The 11778-nt window shown below is 41.8% G+C and overlaps 1 protein-coding gene across 1 annotated transcript; it reads left to right on the forward strand.

Moving 5' to 3' along the window:
- The first annotated feature begins 721 nt into the window (after window positions 1-721).
- On the forward strand, window positions 722-1555 carry LOC130719400 (uncharacterized). Its single transcript, XM_057570025.1, has one exon. It carries the CDS (start codon window positions 722-724, stop codon window positions 1553-1555), a length of 834 nt encoding a protein of 277 aa, XP_057426008.1.
- The last annotated feature ends 10223 nt before the right edge of the window (window positions 1556-11778 follow it).

Below are 11778 nucleotides of genomic sequence, written 5' to 3' on the forward strand. Positions count from 1 at the left end.
TAAGAAGTTTATTCACTTAGCATAAGCTTAAAAACTTGGGCCTTACATGAAGCATCGTAACCACTAAACAACCATTTCCAAGGGGCATGGCCAATTCGTAACCGCCGAACTACATATCCTTCATCAACCGGCGCCGGCGCCGGTTTTTTGTTGTTCCAAATCCCACCATCCTGTTACCGAAGTGTCGCGTTTTATCGACTGAACTCAAACTTGTAGTTATAAATACCCTTCGTCTTCTAACAATTTCTTCATTATTCCCAATAGCCAATTTCAAACAATCGTTTTCTTCTATATTCTTCTCCTTATCTCTTGTTGTGTCTCAAGCATGGATTTGAGTCAAGATAACCTGTATCAGGTGTTATGCCATGCACCCGCATACCTTCTGTGTAAGTTTAAGAGTGTATCTTCAGAAGTAGATTTTGCGAGGGAGCCTAATTTTTGCCGTCAACAAGCCCGCAACATGCTTCAACAGGGCAACATGCACATTTTCGGTTTCCTTGACATCGCAGCACCTTTGGGGCTGGACCTGTATAATTCATTCGATAATGGTCCTTCACCAGGATTACCAATTCAATTCTTGGAATTTTTTAACAGACATTAGAGAATCCTCAATTCCTGGAACGGGTTGGTAGTGGTTGAATTTGAGAGAGTAGAAGTAACGACACCAACGCCGTGCTTATGCAACCCCGTGACCGGTTCATGGGCTCTCCTAAAATCTCCCATGGAAGAGTACGACAATCCTCATGAACTTCAAATGCATATCCTCATCTTTCCAACTGACACACATGGAAACGATTACAAGTTGATATGCATTAATGGAGTTGACAGTCGGTGGGGTCCCCCATATGTGATGAAGGAATATAACCCAGTTGAAAATAACTGGGAAGTATTGGAAAATAACATTGAGTTCGAGGCTAGGCCGCTCGATCTTGACCACGTGGCTGTCGTTAATGATAGTTTGTACATGCTGTCTGATAATTTCGATTACGGTGAGGAACAGGTTTGGCCGCAGTCTCCATGGTTGTACATAGTGCAATATTCCCCCGTCGAAAAAAATGGTAAGATTCTACCTGTTGAGGCTGTTCATAATCCTTTTCATGGTGCATACCGGGTCTTCAAATCGGGTAGCCGATGGACGTCAAAAGAGTCTCTATGTCTAGTTCGATATATTGAGTGGACATTTACTCTATGGATCTCTGAAGATGGTTCGCCCGGCTCGTGGGACCTTATTCATCGCATTAACGTCGGAGATATGGGGATACACAACGCACTGGAAGATGAAGATGAAGATGATGACAATCTTTTTACAAAAAAACCAGATAACGATCCAATCAGAGGTTTTGGTATTGTTAATGGTGACTGTTTGATATTCGCGACGACTGCCCTAGTCTATGGTTACAATACCAACGGAACTTACTCTTGGAAATTTAAAGTTCTTGGCGAAAACACAATGGGGTTGTATGCCAGGTTCATCTCTTATTCCAGTACCTTTCGGCCTGTTGACTTGCCTCAAACAACCTTGTTTAGTGATGTTCGTGCAACATTAAATGGTTAAATGTTATTTGGGTTTCGTTTACTATGTAAATCATTAACCGTGTAAGCATTATTGTCATCTGTCTTTCTGTAGTTCTTGTTCACTCATGCATGTTGTATATTTTACTCTTTGTGCATATTATAAATGTAATTTTCTTTCTAGTGCTCTCAAGTCATAGCATGGCGTGCCTAACTTATAATTGCGTTATTTTATTATTTAAATTGACTTCCGTTACATATTCTTTTTTTTTCATAAACAAGAATATTGACTACAAGCATAATGTTTGGTGCCCTATACATTTTTTAATATATGACATTATATTTTAATGTTTTTCTCATTTTTCTTTTCTCATTCGTGTAATAGGTTGAAATACCGTTTTTACTTCACTTAAATAAAAAACTCATCACACTCAACCAATTTTAACAAAGCCCTTCACATTGATTAGGTGAAGTAGTCATCATTGTCTCGAGCTACATGTATGACAAAAGGTGGAAATAATCAAATATGTGCATCGTAAAAGTATGATCCACCCTACAAATTAGGTGTAAATCTCATCGTTTTCTAAAGCTGAGTAAAGGTTATGACATAAAGGTGATAGTTCTGTCTCAGTCAACATCACCTGATCCAAACACACTTTCGTCTGTAATCATAGCTATGTGCATATTCTTTTCCCATGTGAGTGATCAAAGTGACAACACAAGCGTTTTTTCTAGTGTCCACGTGCACCAGTCATTGAGATTTTGGAAAGGTAAGCGGTACTAAAACAGCCCAAAGCGTTTGAGAAGCCCCTCGGCCACGAACAGACCCAAGTACTCCCTCAGTTCCTAAATAACTTACATTATTTGTAGCTAAATTTTGTTCTTAATTATCTGCCACTTTACAAAGTGCAAGGGCATTAATTATACATTACCAATTATCCCTTCATTTTTTGGATGTAGAAAAGTTGAAAAGTTAAAATTAAACATAAGAGACAAAGGGTACGATAGAAAGTTAGATTACAATTTTAATAAAACAAGAATATTAATTGCTATTTCTTAATAGGACAATAGCACAAATATATTACAAGCCCAAAGCTGATTAAACTGAATACGATAGAAGAAAATAAAAATTACGACATGGGAACAAAATAAACTATTACAGCCGTTCACACATTGAAACATTTCATAAAGAATTGCACAGCACATTGATGTGTCCACCACTCATGAAATTTGTAGAAACTTAATCACCGTTCTTAATAAACGGCCATTTTAATTCGGCAGTCAACATTAATTCCAGCCGCATCTCATTTGTTGTATCCATAAACAAAGCAAGAGCTGATAGCATTCTCATTTTGTGATACTTGTACTGCCATAAACGAATTTCATCAATTAATTGATGTGGGGAACACACATGAATTGAATAAGAATCTACATAATTGTCATGAAAAACATTAACAAATGTGTAGATGAATTACTCACAACACAAACGAAATGACCAAAAAAATCATGGTCCATTTGACCTCTGGAAGAGCTCATATTAAGACGTAGCCAATATAGGACCCAATCAGCCGAAGTCTCACTTGAATGGGCAACCACACATAGTAGCATTGACGACGTAGTCGAATACCATTAAAAGATTGATGACAAGAATAAAGAAATGCATGATGACATACATGCTGCCACAGTCCGGAGTTCCGGTTGCCATTTTTATATCCCATGTTAAAAATTGCGCAGCCATTCTTTTAATATACGAAGAATGATTCGTATATTGGCACACTATAAATATATAAATCAGAATTAGTGAGACATTATTTTGTTGGTGAAAAAAGGAACAACACGAATGAAATATGATGAGGAATTAAATCACCATTGTGGAAATAATTTTCCTTTTCCGTTGTTCATGATTCAGATTGCTGTCAAGATGAAACACAACACGATCCTTCAACGAAATTACAGCCAAAAACCAATATCCATATTCATCTAGTATGGGAAGGTAGATCTGATGTAATCACAAATTGGAGTAAACAAAGAATTAATCGAATTTACAGCGAGGAAAGAAACAACTAATATGGTCGTAGTAATCATGTAGTACAACGCACGTGTGAGAGGCGTGCAAATGGTGGCATCCATGTATGCCCATAATAATTGGACAATTCTTGCAACGTTTGCTCATTCAAAATAGAATCCTTATGGTGTGTGCACACGAAATTAAAATCGAACAAACATCAAAAGATATTGACGAAAAATATTAATTTAAAATAGTATATAGCGTACAGATTTGTAATATTTGTAATAGCGTACCGCAAAGGAAGGAGGTAAGACCCAAAATATTGGGCAATTACTATCACACTGCATGTGCGTAGCTCGCATGGCCATCAACGAAATCATCTAAAGGAATTACGAAATGAAATAAAATTTAACTATTAGGGATGAAACATGGTGATACGGATCAAATATTACTAAATCAAATACACAGATACTTTCACCTGGTAACTGATAACATTTCCTTCCCTAAAGCAATTAAAGTCTTCTCTGGTAACCTTTTTCTTCCCCATCCGCAAGATAACCTCACTGTTGAAACATATACATACGTCAAAATTTGGTCAATGTCAACATTCAAATAATTCAATATCTTACCAGTGTGCCAACCCTGGATGGAATACATAGGCTGCAACTTGAAATTCGGCCCGAAATAATAGCATATCTCGTGTAGGTGGAAATGTACTTAAAATACCCTGCACGTATGAAGGAAACAAATCATTACTGGGTTTACCTAGGAAGGAATGTAATGCTTGCGATTCATGGAGGTTTAGATTCTGACATCAGGTAAAATGTAGCCACCAGTGTAGTTTGAAGTATAATCCAGTTCACTATTTTCGGAGTATGAAATAGAGCCGATAGCCCTGGAACAGTTTTTTCCCTTGCTAGGGTTGGTGACTACGGCTGGCGACGTTGCATCCAGGTTGCCCTTTTTAGCAGCTTTCGAATGCCTATGATCGGGTGTTCCCGGTGACAAGAATATTTTCTTTCCAGTTTTCCTATAAGGCCATCCGAGTCCCTGATAAAGAAAATAGGGTTCTGGGTTACAACAATCCACATTCTAAAGCATAAATATACTAATAACAAAAAAAACTTGGTTCTTTTATCTTTTCACCTGCCCAGGGCTTGTGTCAGCATTGACCCCTGTTTTTCCCTGACAAGATTTGTTTTGCACACTGCATTTCAAGTTTTCTTCAGTGTCAAAGTCCTCTTCACATTCATCAAGGTTCATGTTCATTTCATTCGTGGTTTTCGTCTCTTTCCCATCCAAGGGCTCTGCTGGAACGGGCCTTTGTGCATGAGTATTTTTAAGGGCACTACCGCCTTCAGAAATTATTGTTTCAACAATATTTGCCACAGAAACTTTAAGTTCATCCATAGTTGATTGCAAATTGTTGATCCGGGATTTCATGACCTGAAAACCCATGATAATTTGGAGAGTAAGTCAATATAGTACACGGATATGTGGATTGCATTGACGTTGAACGAGGAATTATAGAATTTAAGGGCGTACCTTATTTTCAACATCGGAATCGTTGACCAAAAGCGATAGTTGCTTCAATGCAAGACTTATCTCTCTGACTTCTGTACTTAAATCCACTACCTCAGACTTAGAGGTACTAGGCCCTCCTCCGGAAGACAGATTCTCCAAACTGATGTTGAAACCCAATATAAATAGTTTAGAAATATAATCATCAATATACAAGTGTGGATAAAATAGACCAAAACAATACAAATCGTTATATTTACTCGGACGGAGTGTGGCAACCATCGGAGTTGTTCGTCATGGGCAGCAGTTTTTTCCATTCCAGCGGACTACATTGAGCACCACGGAATGGATGCTGACCACCAGCTTCCGTCGAAAAATCGTTTTTGGAGGTACGAGAACAAAACTTAAGCCAAGCTGAGATGGCATTGTTAGGGTCATCAAAAGCCTGCAACCGTGAATCTGGAAACCTGGACATTTGGCTATTACAGTCCTCAACATTTGTGTAAATCCCTGGTGTTTCGCCGCCGAACACCACGTAAGTTATGAATATACTTTAGTTGAATAATTAGGATTAAGTGAATGATAATATGGTACAAATGTACATTACATCCCGAGGTCTCACTCTTCTTCGGTGACCAGTTGGCTATTGTCTTATTTGAGACAGTTTCAAAACATATCCAAATACAACTAATAAAGAAATGACACGTGTTAATTCTATTGTTGATTTTGTGATTTTTTTTTGACATTGTGTAAGACCTGGATTTACAGAACAAGTTAATTTCCGACTCACGCGTAGGATCAGTGTAAGCGTGACAGGAGTTTGATGTTTGAGAAAGATTAATGAAGAAGAAAGTTCAGGAATTGCTTGAGGATTGGTGCGTAGTTGTTTTAGGAGTTAGTGCGAGTCGTCTGCACACCTGCCTTAGGGCGAGAGTGTCCAGAATAGGCTAATTTCGCTTTTAGAGCAACGTATTGATTGAGATTTCAAATCCTTGGAAAATTTAAAGGTTCTCTTTATTTTTCCTTCGACCAGTGTTTCATTTCGGAACTCTGGACTGTACGCACGATAGTATTCACTTTTCGGAAGTCCGACGACGCTAATTTCTTTGCTTCGAAACCCTAAATTCAATCACTGGATGAAGACTTTTTCTATTCGGGACTTCTAACGAAGTTTCCGTCCGCAATGCCAGATTTGTTTCGACGTTTCCAATCTTTCTCCAGAACAAAGTTTTGTCGTCTGGCCACCACAGCAAAAAGTAGTTTTTCGGGACAGATTAACTTACACCGCTTTGGGGATTTTAGATATCGTTTTTCCCAAATGTCAGAGATTTGTTTGGAGTTCTGGAATTCTGTCGCCAGAATCTCTCTTAGAATTCATCAGTGAATGTGCTGCAAAAATTGGAATCGCGAAATTTTCATTTTCCCGCGATTTCACCTGCCTATAAATAGTTGAAAAATCAAAATATCTTCATTTTCTTCCATTTGGGGCCGCGGTTCAAGGAGAGGAGAGGAGAGGAAATTTTTCGCCGAAACTTGACCGATCTTCGCGCAGTTCGTTCCTATCGTCCGACAGTTTCTTTGCCTTAGTTTTACCCTAAAACTACCTTGTAAACATATTAGATCGAAGAAAAAGAGCCGGAGCTCTTTTCTCTTCATGGCCGAGAGCTATTTCAAGGGGGGGGAGTTTTTCGTTTTCGAAAACTTGTCTTTTCATATCCGATTGTTGTATTCTGAAGCTTTAATGCTTTGTCTATCGTTAATTAGCTGTATTGTGATCGAGCTAATCGATTTTGTTTGGATTTCTGCTTTGTTTTCTCCGAGGTTCAGTTGAAGGGACTTTGGATATTTCAGAGCAATCGTGTGAAGGATATTTGAACCACGAGACTGGAGCAGCTCGAGGTTCGGGCAACTTACTATTAGCTATGACTGCATGATAGGCGTCGATAAATTCGACTTATGCTTTACTTTGATGTTGATTATGTTGATGAACTGATGTTATGATGTTTTCCATAACTGATGATGTTGAGTTGTTATTGAATTGTGCGTTTTGACGCGACTTCGGAGTGGGGGTTCATTGAACTGGTGTTATTTGATATTTCGGGTTGGATGAACAACCCTAGGCAAGTTCAAACTTGAGGTTTGAGACTTGGCCATTTGTTCGTATTCTTAGACTTTCCCCGGGAAATTTCTTTTGGGTGGTTGGTATTTGGAAACTTAGAATGATTAGACTTTCGAAAAATAGAGACTTTGGGAAACTTAGACTTTGCGGAATAAACTCATAACTTGACTAATTGAAATCGAAACATTTTTATTAACGAATAAATCATAGGGAATCTCAATGGGGAAAATTATTACGAAAGACGGGGAAAAGTCGACTCTTGATGTGGGTTTTGGAGATTTTGTGGACACCTCGGGGGTGAGCCACGGTGATGATTGAAAGTCACCGAGTACTTTATGTACTTTTGTGTTGGAGTTGTGTTGTATTGACCGACACTAACTCTTGGGTTTTGTTGTTGGAGTTGTGTTGTATTGACCGACACTAACTCTTGGGTTTTTGATATTGGGTTTTGAGCTAAACACTTGTGTTGTGAGGACGATTCGATGTTTGGCTAACCATATTGCATCATGCATCATTTGGTGAATAACGGGAATGGTTCACCAATGCATCATTTGGTGAATAACGGGAATGGTTCACCAGTGCATCATTCGACGAAGAACGGGAATGCTTCGTCAAGGATGAAGAACGGGAATGCTTCATCATGCGGTGAATAACGGGAATGGTTCACCAAGAGTGAAGAACGGGAATGCTTCACTAGTGGCGAACGGGAACGCGTCACAATTATCCGGATCATCTTGATTGCATTTCACGCATACATTCACTCTGACTGGAATTGTGTGCTATTTGACTTATTGAAGCATTGTTAGAGCCGATAACATGCTAGGATTGCTTATATATATATATATATCAACATATATAACTATACCCCTGTCCCATGTTGAGTGTATATCTACTTATTTCCGTGACTTGACCCTAGCGCTTTGGCTTTGGTTTCATGTTTGTGTTTGGGCGGTCGGCCTGCTGCCAGATGTCGATGGCCGACTGGTTTTCGATGGTCTCTCCCTCGGGGGGGATCAGGTATGAGTTGGTGGATCGTGATGCCCCCACCGCTTGGGTGATTGATGTTGCTGGTCACCGCGCGACGTACCGGGGAAGGGTCATGGAGGACGGGACTGACGAGCGTGGACGTCTGACGAAAGGAGTTCTACGACGCATGGAGCTGAGCTTCAACTTTCCAACTTCAGTTCGCTGTGGACTTGGACTCTGACTCCGACACCGACGTTGACAGCTACTCGCCATGCGACGAGGATGAGGAGGAGGAGCTTTGAGCGGTACTGGGAGGGTAGGTTTAGGCAGGCGTCATATTTTGTGTAGAGCTCTGATTCGTGTTGCTTTTGGGACAGGGTAGGTTCCCGACGCATGACTTTTTGTGTGGTTCTCTTACTGAGGGATCACAGTGAGTCAGTCGGACGGTAAGGGTCTCTGCTTAGGCCAATTTGAGGCCGACTTTCTCCTAGTGGATTTTAATTATAACTTTCTCCCTCACAGTTCTGGTTCTGTATATATTTGCCTGCGGGCACACTACTTTGGAGTCACTGCGAGTGCGCGTGACATGGTAGTGCAGCTGAGGCTGTGCATGTGTATAAATTTGTACATCCCGATCTGACGACTGGCCTCACGGTAACAACACGAGTCTTTTCAGCGCACTTTGTCCTCACTCGCGCGCTTCCTGGGAAAACTTCCCAGGAGGTCACCCATCATAATATTGCTCCAAGGCTAGCACACTTAACCATGGAGTTTTTATGAGTTGGGCTCCCGAAAAGAAGTTGCAACTTGTTGTTATGAGTAGTACCAATCAAATCTCTTATGCCCTCCTCAACTGTATAGTCCATCCCTACACAGTCTCGGAATACCTCTTGTTCGGGTGTGGTGCGTCCCTCCACATAGAAGGCAATCAATCCTCGCCCTTCTCAGCTCAGGGTGTCACAGGCCCACCAACTTCCGCTTGGTTCGTCCCCGAACCACACCGTACTGGGAGAGGTCGGCTCTGATACCAATTGTAACATCCCGACTTGACGACTGGCCTCACGGTAACAACACGAGTCTTTTCAGTGCGCTTTGTCCTCACTTGCGCACTTCCCGGGAAAACTTCCCAGGAGGTCACCCATCACGATATTGCTCCAAGGCAAGCACACTTAACCATGGAGTTCTTATCAGTTGGGCTCCCGAAAAGAAGTTGCAACTTGTTTTCGGGAGCCCAACTCATAAAAACTCCATGGTTAAGTGTGCTAGCCTTGGAGCAATATTATGATGGGTGACCTCCTGGGAAGTTTTCCCGGGAAGCGGGCGAGTGAGGACAAAGCGCGCTGAAAAGACTCGTGTTGTTACCGTGAGGCCAGTCGTCAGATCGGGATGTTACAATTGGTATCAGAGCCGACCTCTCCCAGTACGGTGTGGTTCGAGGACGAACCAAGCGGAAGTTGGTGGGCCTGTGACACCCTGAGCTGAGAAGGGCGAGGATTGATTGCCTTCTATGTGGAGGGACGCACCACACCCGAACAAGAGGTATTCCGAGACTGTGTAGGGATGGACTATACAGTTGAGGAGGGCATAAGAGATTTAATTGGTACTACTCATCACAACAAGTTGCAACTTCTTTTCGGGAGCCCAACTCATAAAAACTCCATGGTTAAGTGTGCTAGCCTTGGAGCAATATTATGATGGGTGACCTCCTGGGAAGTTTTCCCGGGAAGCGGGCGAGTGAGGACAAAGCGCGCTGAAAAGACTCGTGTTGTTACCGTGAGGCCAGTCGTCAGATCGGGATGTTACAATAGCCTGTGACACCCTGAGCTGAGAAGGGCGAGGATTGATTGCCTTCTATGTGGAGGGACGCACCACACCCGAACAAGAGGTATTCCGAGACTGTGTAGGGATGGACTATACAGTTGAGGAGGGCATAAGAGATTTGCTTGGTACTACTCATAACAACAAATTGCAACTTCTTTTCGGGAGCCCAACTCATAAAAACTCCATGGTTAAGTGTGCTAGCCTTGGAGCAATATTATGATGGGTGACCTCCTGGGAAGTTTTCCCGGGAAGCGGGCGAGTGAGGACAAAGCGCGCTGAAAAGACTCGTGTTGTTACCGTGAGGCCAGTCGTCAGATCGGGATGTTACAGTGGGGATGGCAACCTTTCTGGTTTTGGGTGATGCTGAGTACTGGTGGAGAGGCACCAGAGGGATAATGTTAGCAAATCATGTCGAGGTGAACTGGAATTCTTTCCGAACTGCTTTTCTCGAGAAGTATTTTCCTGACAGTGCTCGTGACGAGCGTGAATAACAGTTTCTGACTCTTAAACAAGGGAGCATGACCATTCCGGAATATGCTGCTAAGTTGGAGTCTCTGGCAAAACATTTTCGATTTTTCCGTGACCAAGTTGATGAGCCTTACATGTGCAAGCGCTTTGTGAGGGGACTGAGAGCTGACATTGAGGACTCAGTGAGACCGTTGGGGATCATGAGATTTCAAGCATTGGTTGAGAAAGCCACAGAGGTGGATTTGATGAAGAATCGAAGATTGAACAGGGTTGGAACAGGAGGACCAGTGAGGTCGCCACCACAGAATTTTCAGGGAATGGAAAGATTTCAGGCGAGGAAGTCGTATCAACGTCCTGCGGGGAGAGGGTTTACCCCGGGATCTTACAAGCCGATGGCTGCTGCTGCTACTTCTGAAGGGTCGGGAAGCCGTACCCCAAACCGTGAGGTGACTTGTTTCCGATGTGGAGCGGTCGGGCACTATGCAAACAATTGCACGATGCCACCTAGATGCTACAACTGCAATAAATCCAGGCATCTGGCTATGGATTGCAAGGCACCGAAGGCTGAACCGTCTGTGAATGCTGTTAGTGGGAAGCGTCCAGTGGCGAAGGGAAGAGTGTATACAATGGATGGTGGAGAGGCTGAAGGAGCGGATGGATTGATCAGAGGGGAATGTGAAATTGACGGTAATCTTCTAACTGTACTCTTTGATTCCAGTACAACATGCTCTTCATTACTCTCGAAGCGTGTGCAACACACCTAACTAGCTTTTACGGTTTGAACTTGACTTATAGTTATTACAACTACTAAGACTTTATTTGACTATTACTCGTGTTTTAACCATAGAAGTTACACGAGGTTTAGAACGACACGCTAAGCCTAGAAAGTGGTCTGGCATCGATGCGTATATCCGGAAGCTAGAAGCTGAAGAATGAATCCTAGAGAAATTCCTTATGGGCAGTATACGTGTTATGTTGAGGGTGTGTGGTTCCGTAGCGGAATCATTAGGGACTTGATATCAGGATATTTGTGGTTACTGGATGTTAGGAACTCATTGACTGTTCCAGTGGGTTTTTCTAAATTTCCACCTTCGATGTATTAGGCCTGATCAACCTAATATTGAGGGGGTGATATTCGGAATCACAGCTGGTCATGGACTTTGATAGAAGGATGTGTAAGATGAATTTGAATTGACCGAGGATTAGTCAGGTTTGAGAGGAAAGTTCGTGTTAAGTAATTGATTTTTCCCTTGGGAAGGAGTTGTAGCTTTAAGAAATGAATATTCATTTAAGAAGTGTTGGAGAGTTAAAGGATATTGGTGGTCCAAACTTAGTGCAGGTTTAGATTTTAAGTCAATTGATT

The sequence above is a fragment of the Lotus japonicus genome, chromosome 5 (assembly GCF_012489685.1).
Source record: "Lotus japonicus ecotype B-129 chromosome 5, LjGifu_v1.2".
NCBI classification, from domain to species: domain Eukaryota; kingdom Viridiplantae; phylum Streptophyta; class Magnoliopsida; order Fabales; family Fabaceae; genus Lotus; species Lotus japonicus.

Coding starts and splice junctions, on each gene's coding strand:
- LOC130719400 (XM_057570025.1), top strand. CDS start 722: ATGGAAGAGTACGACAATCCTCATGAACTTCAAATGCATATCCTCATC.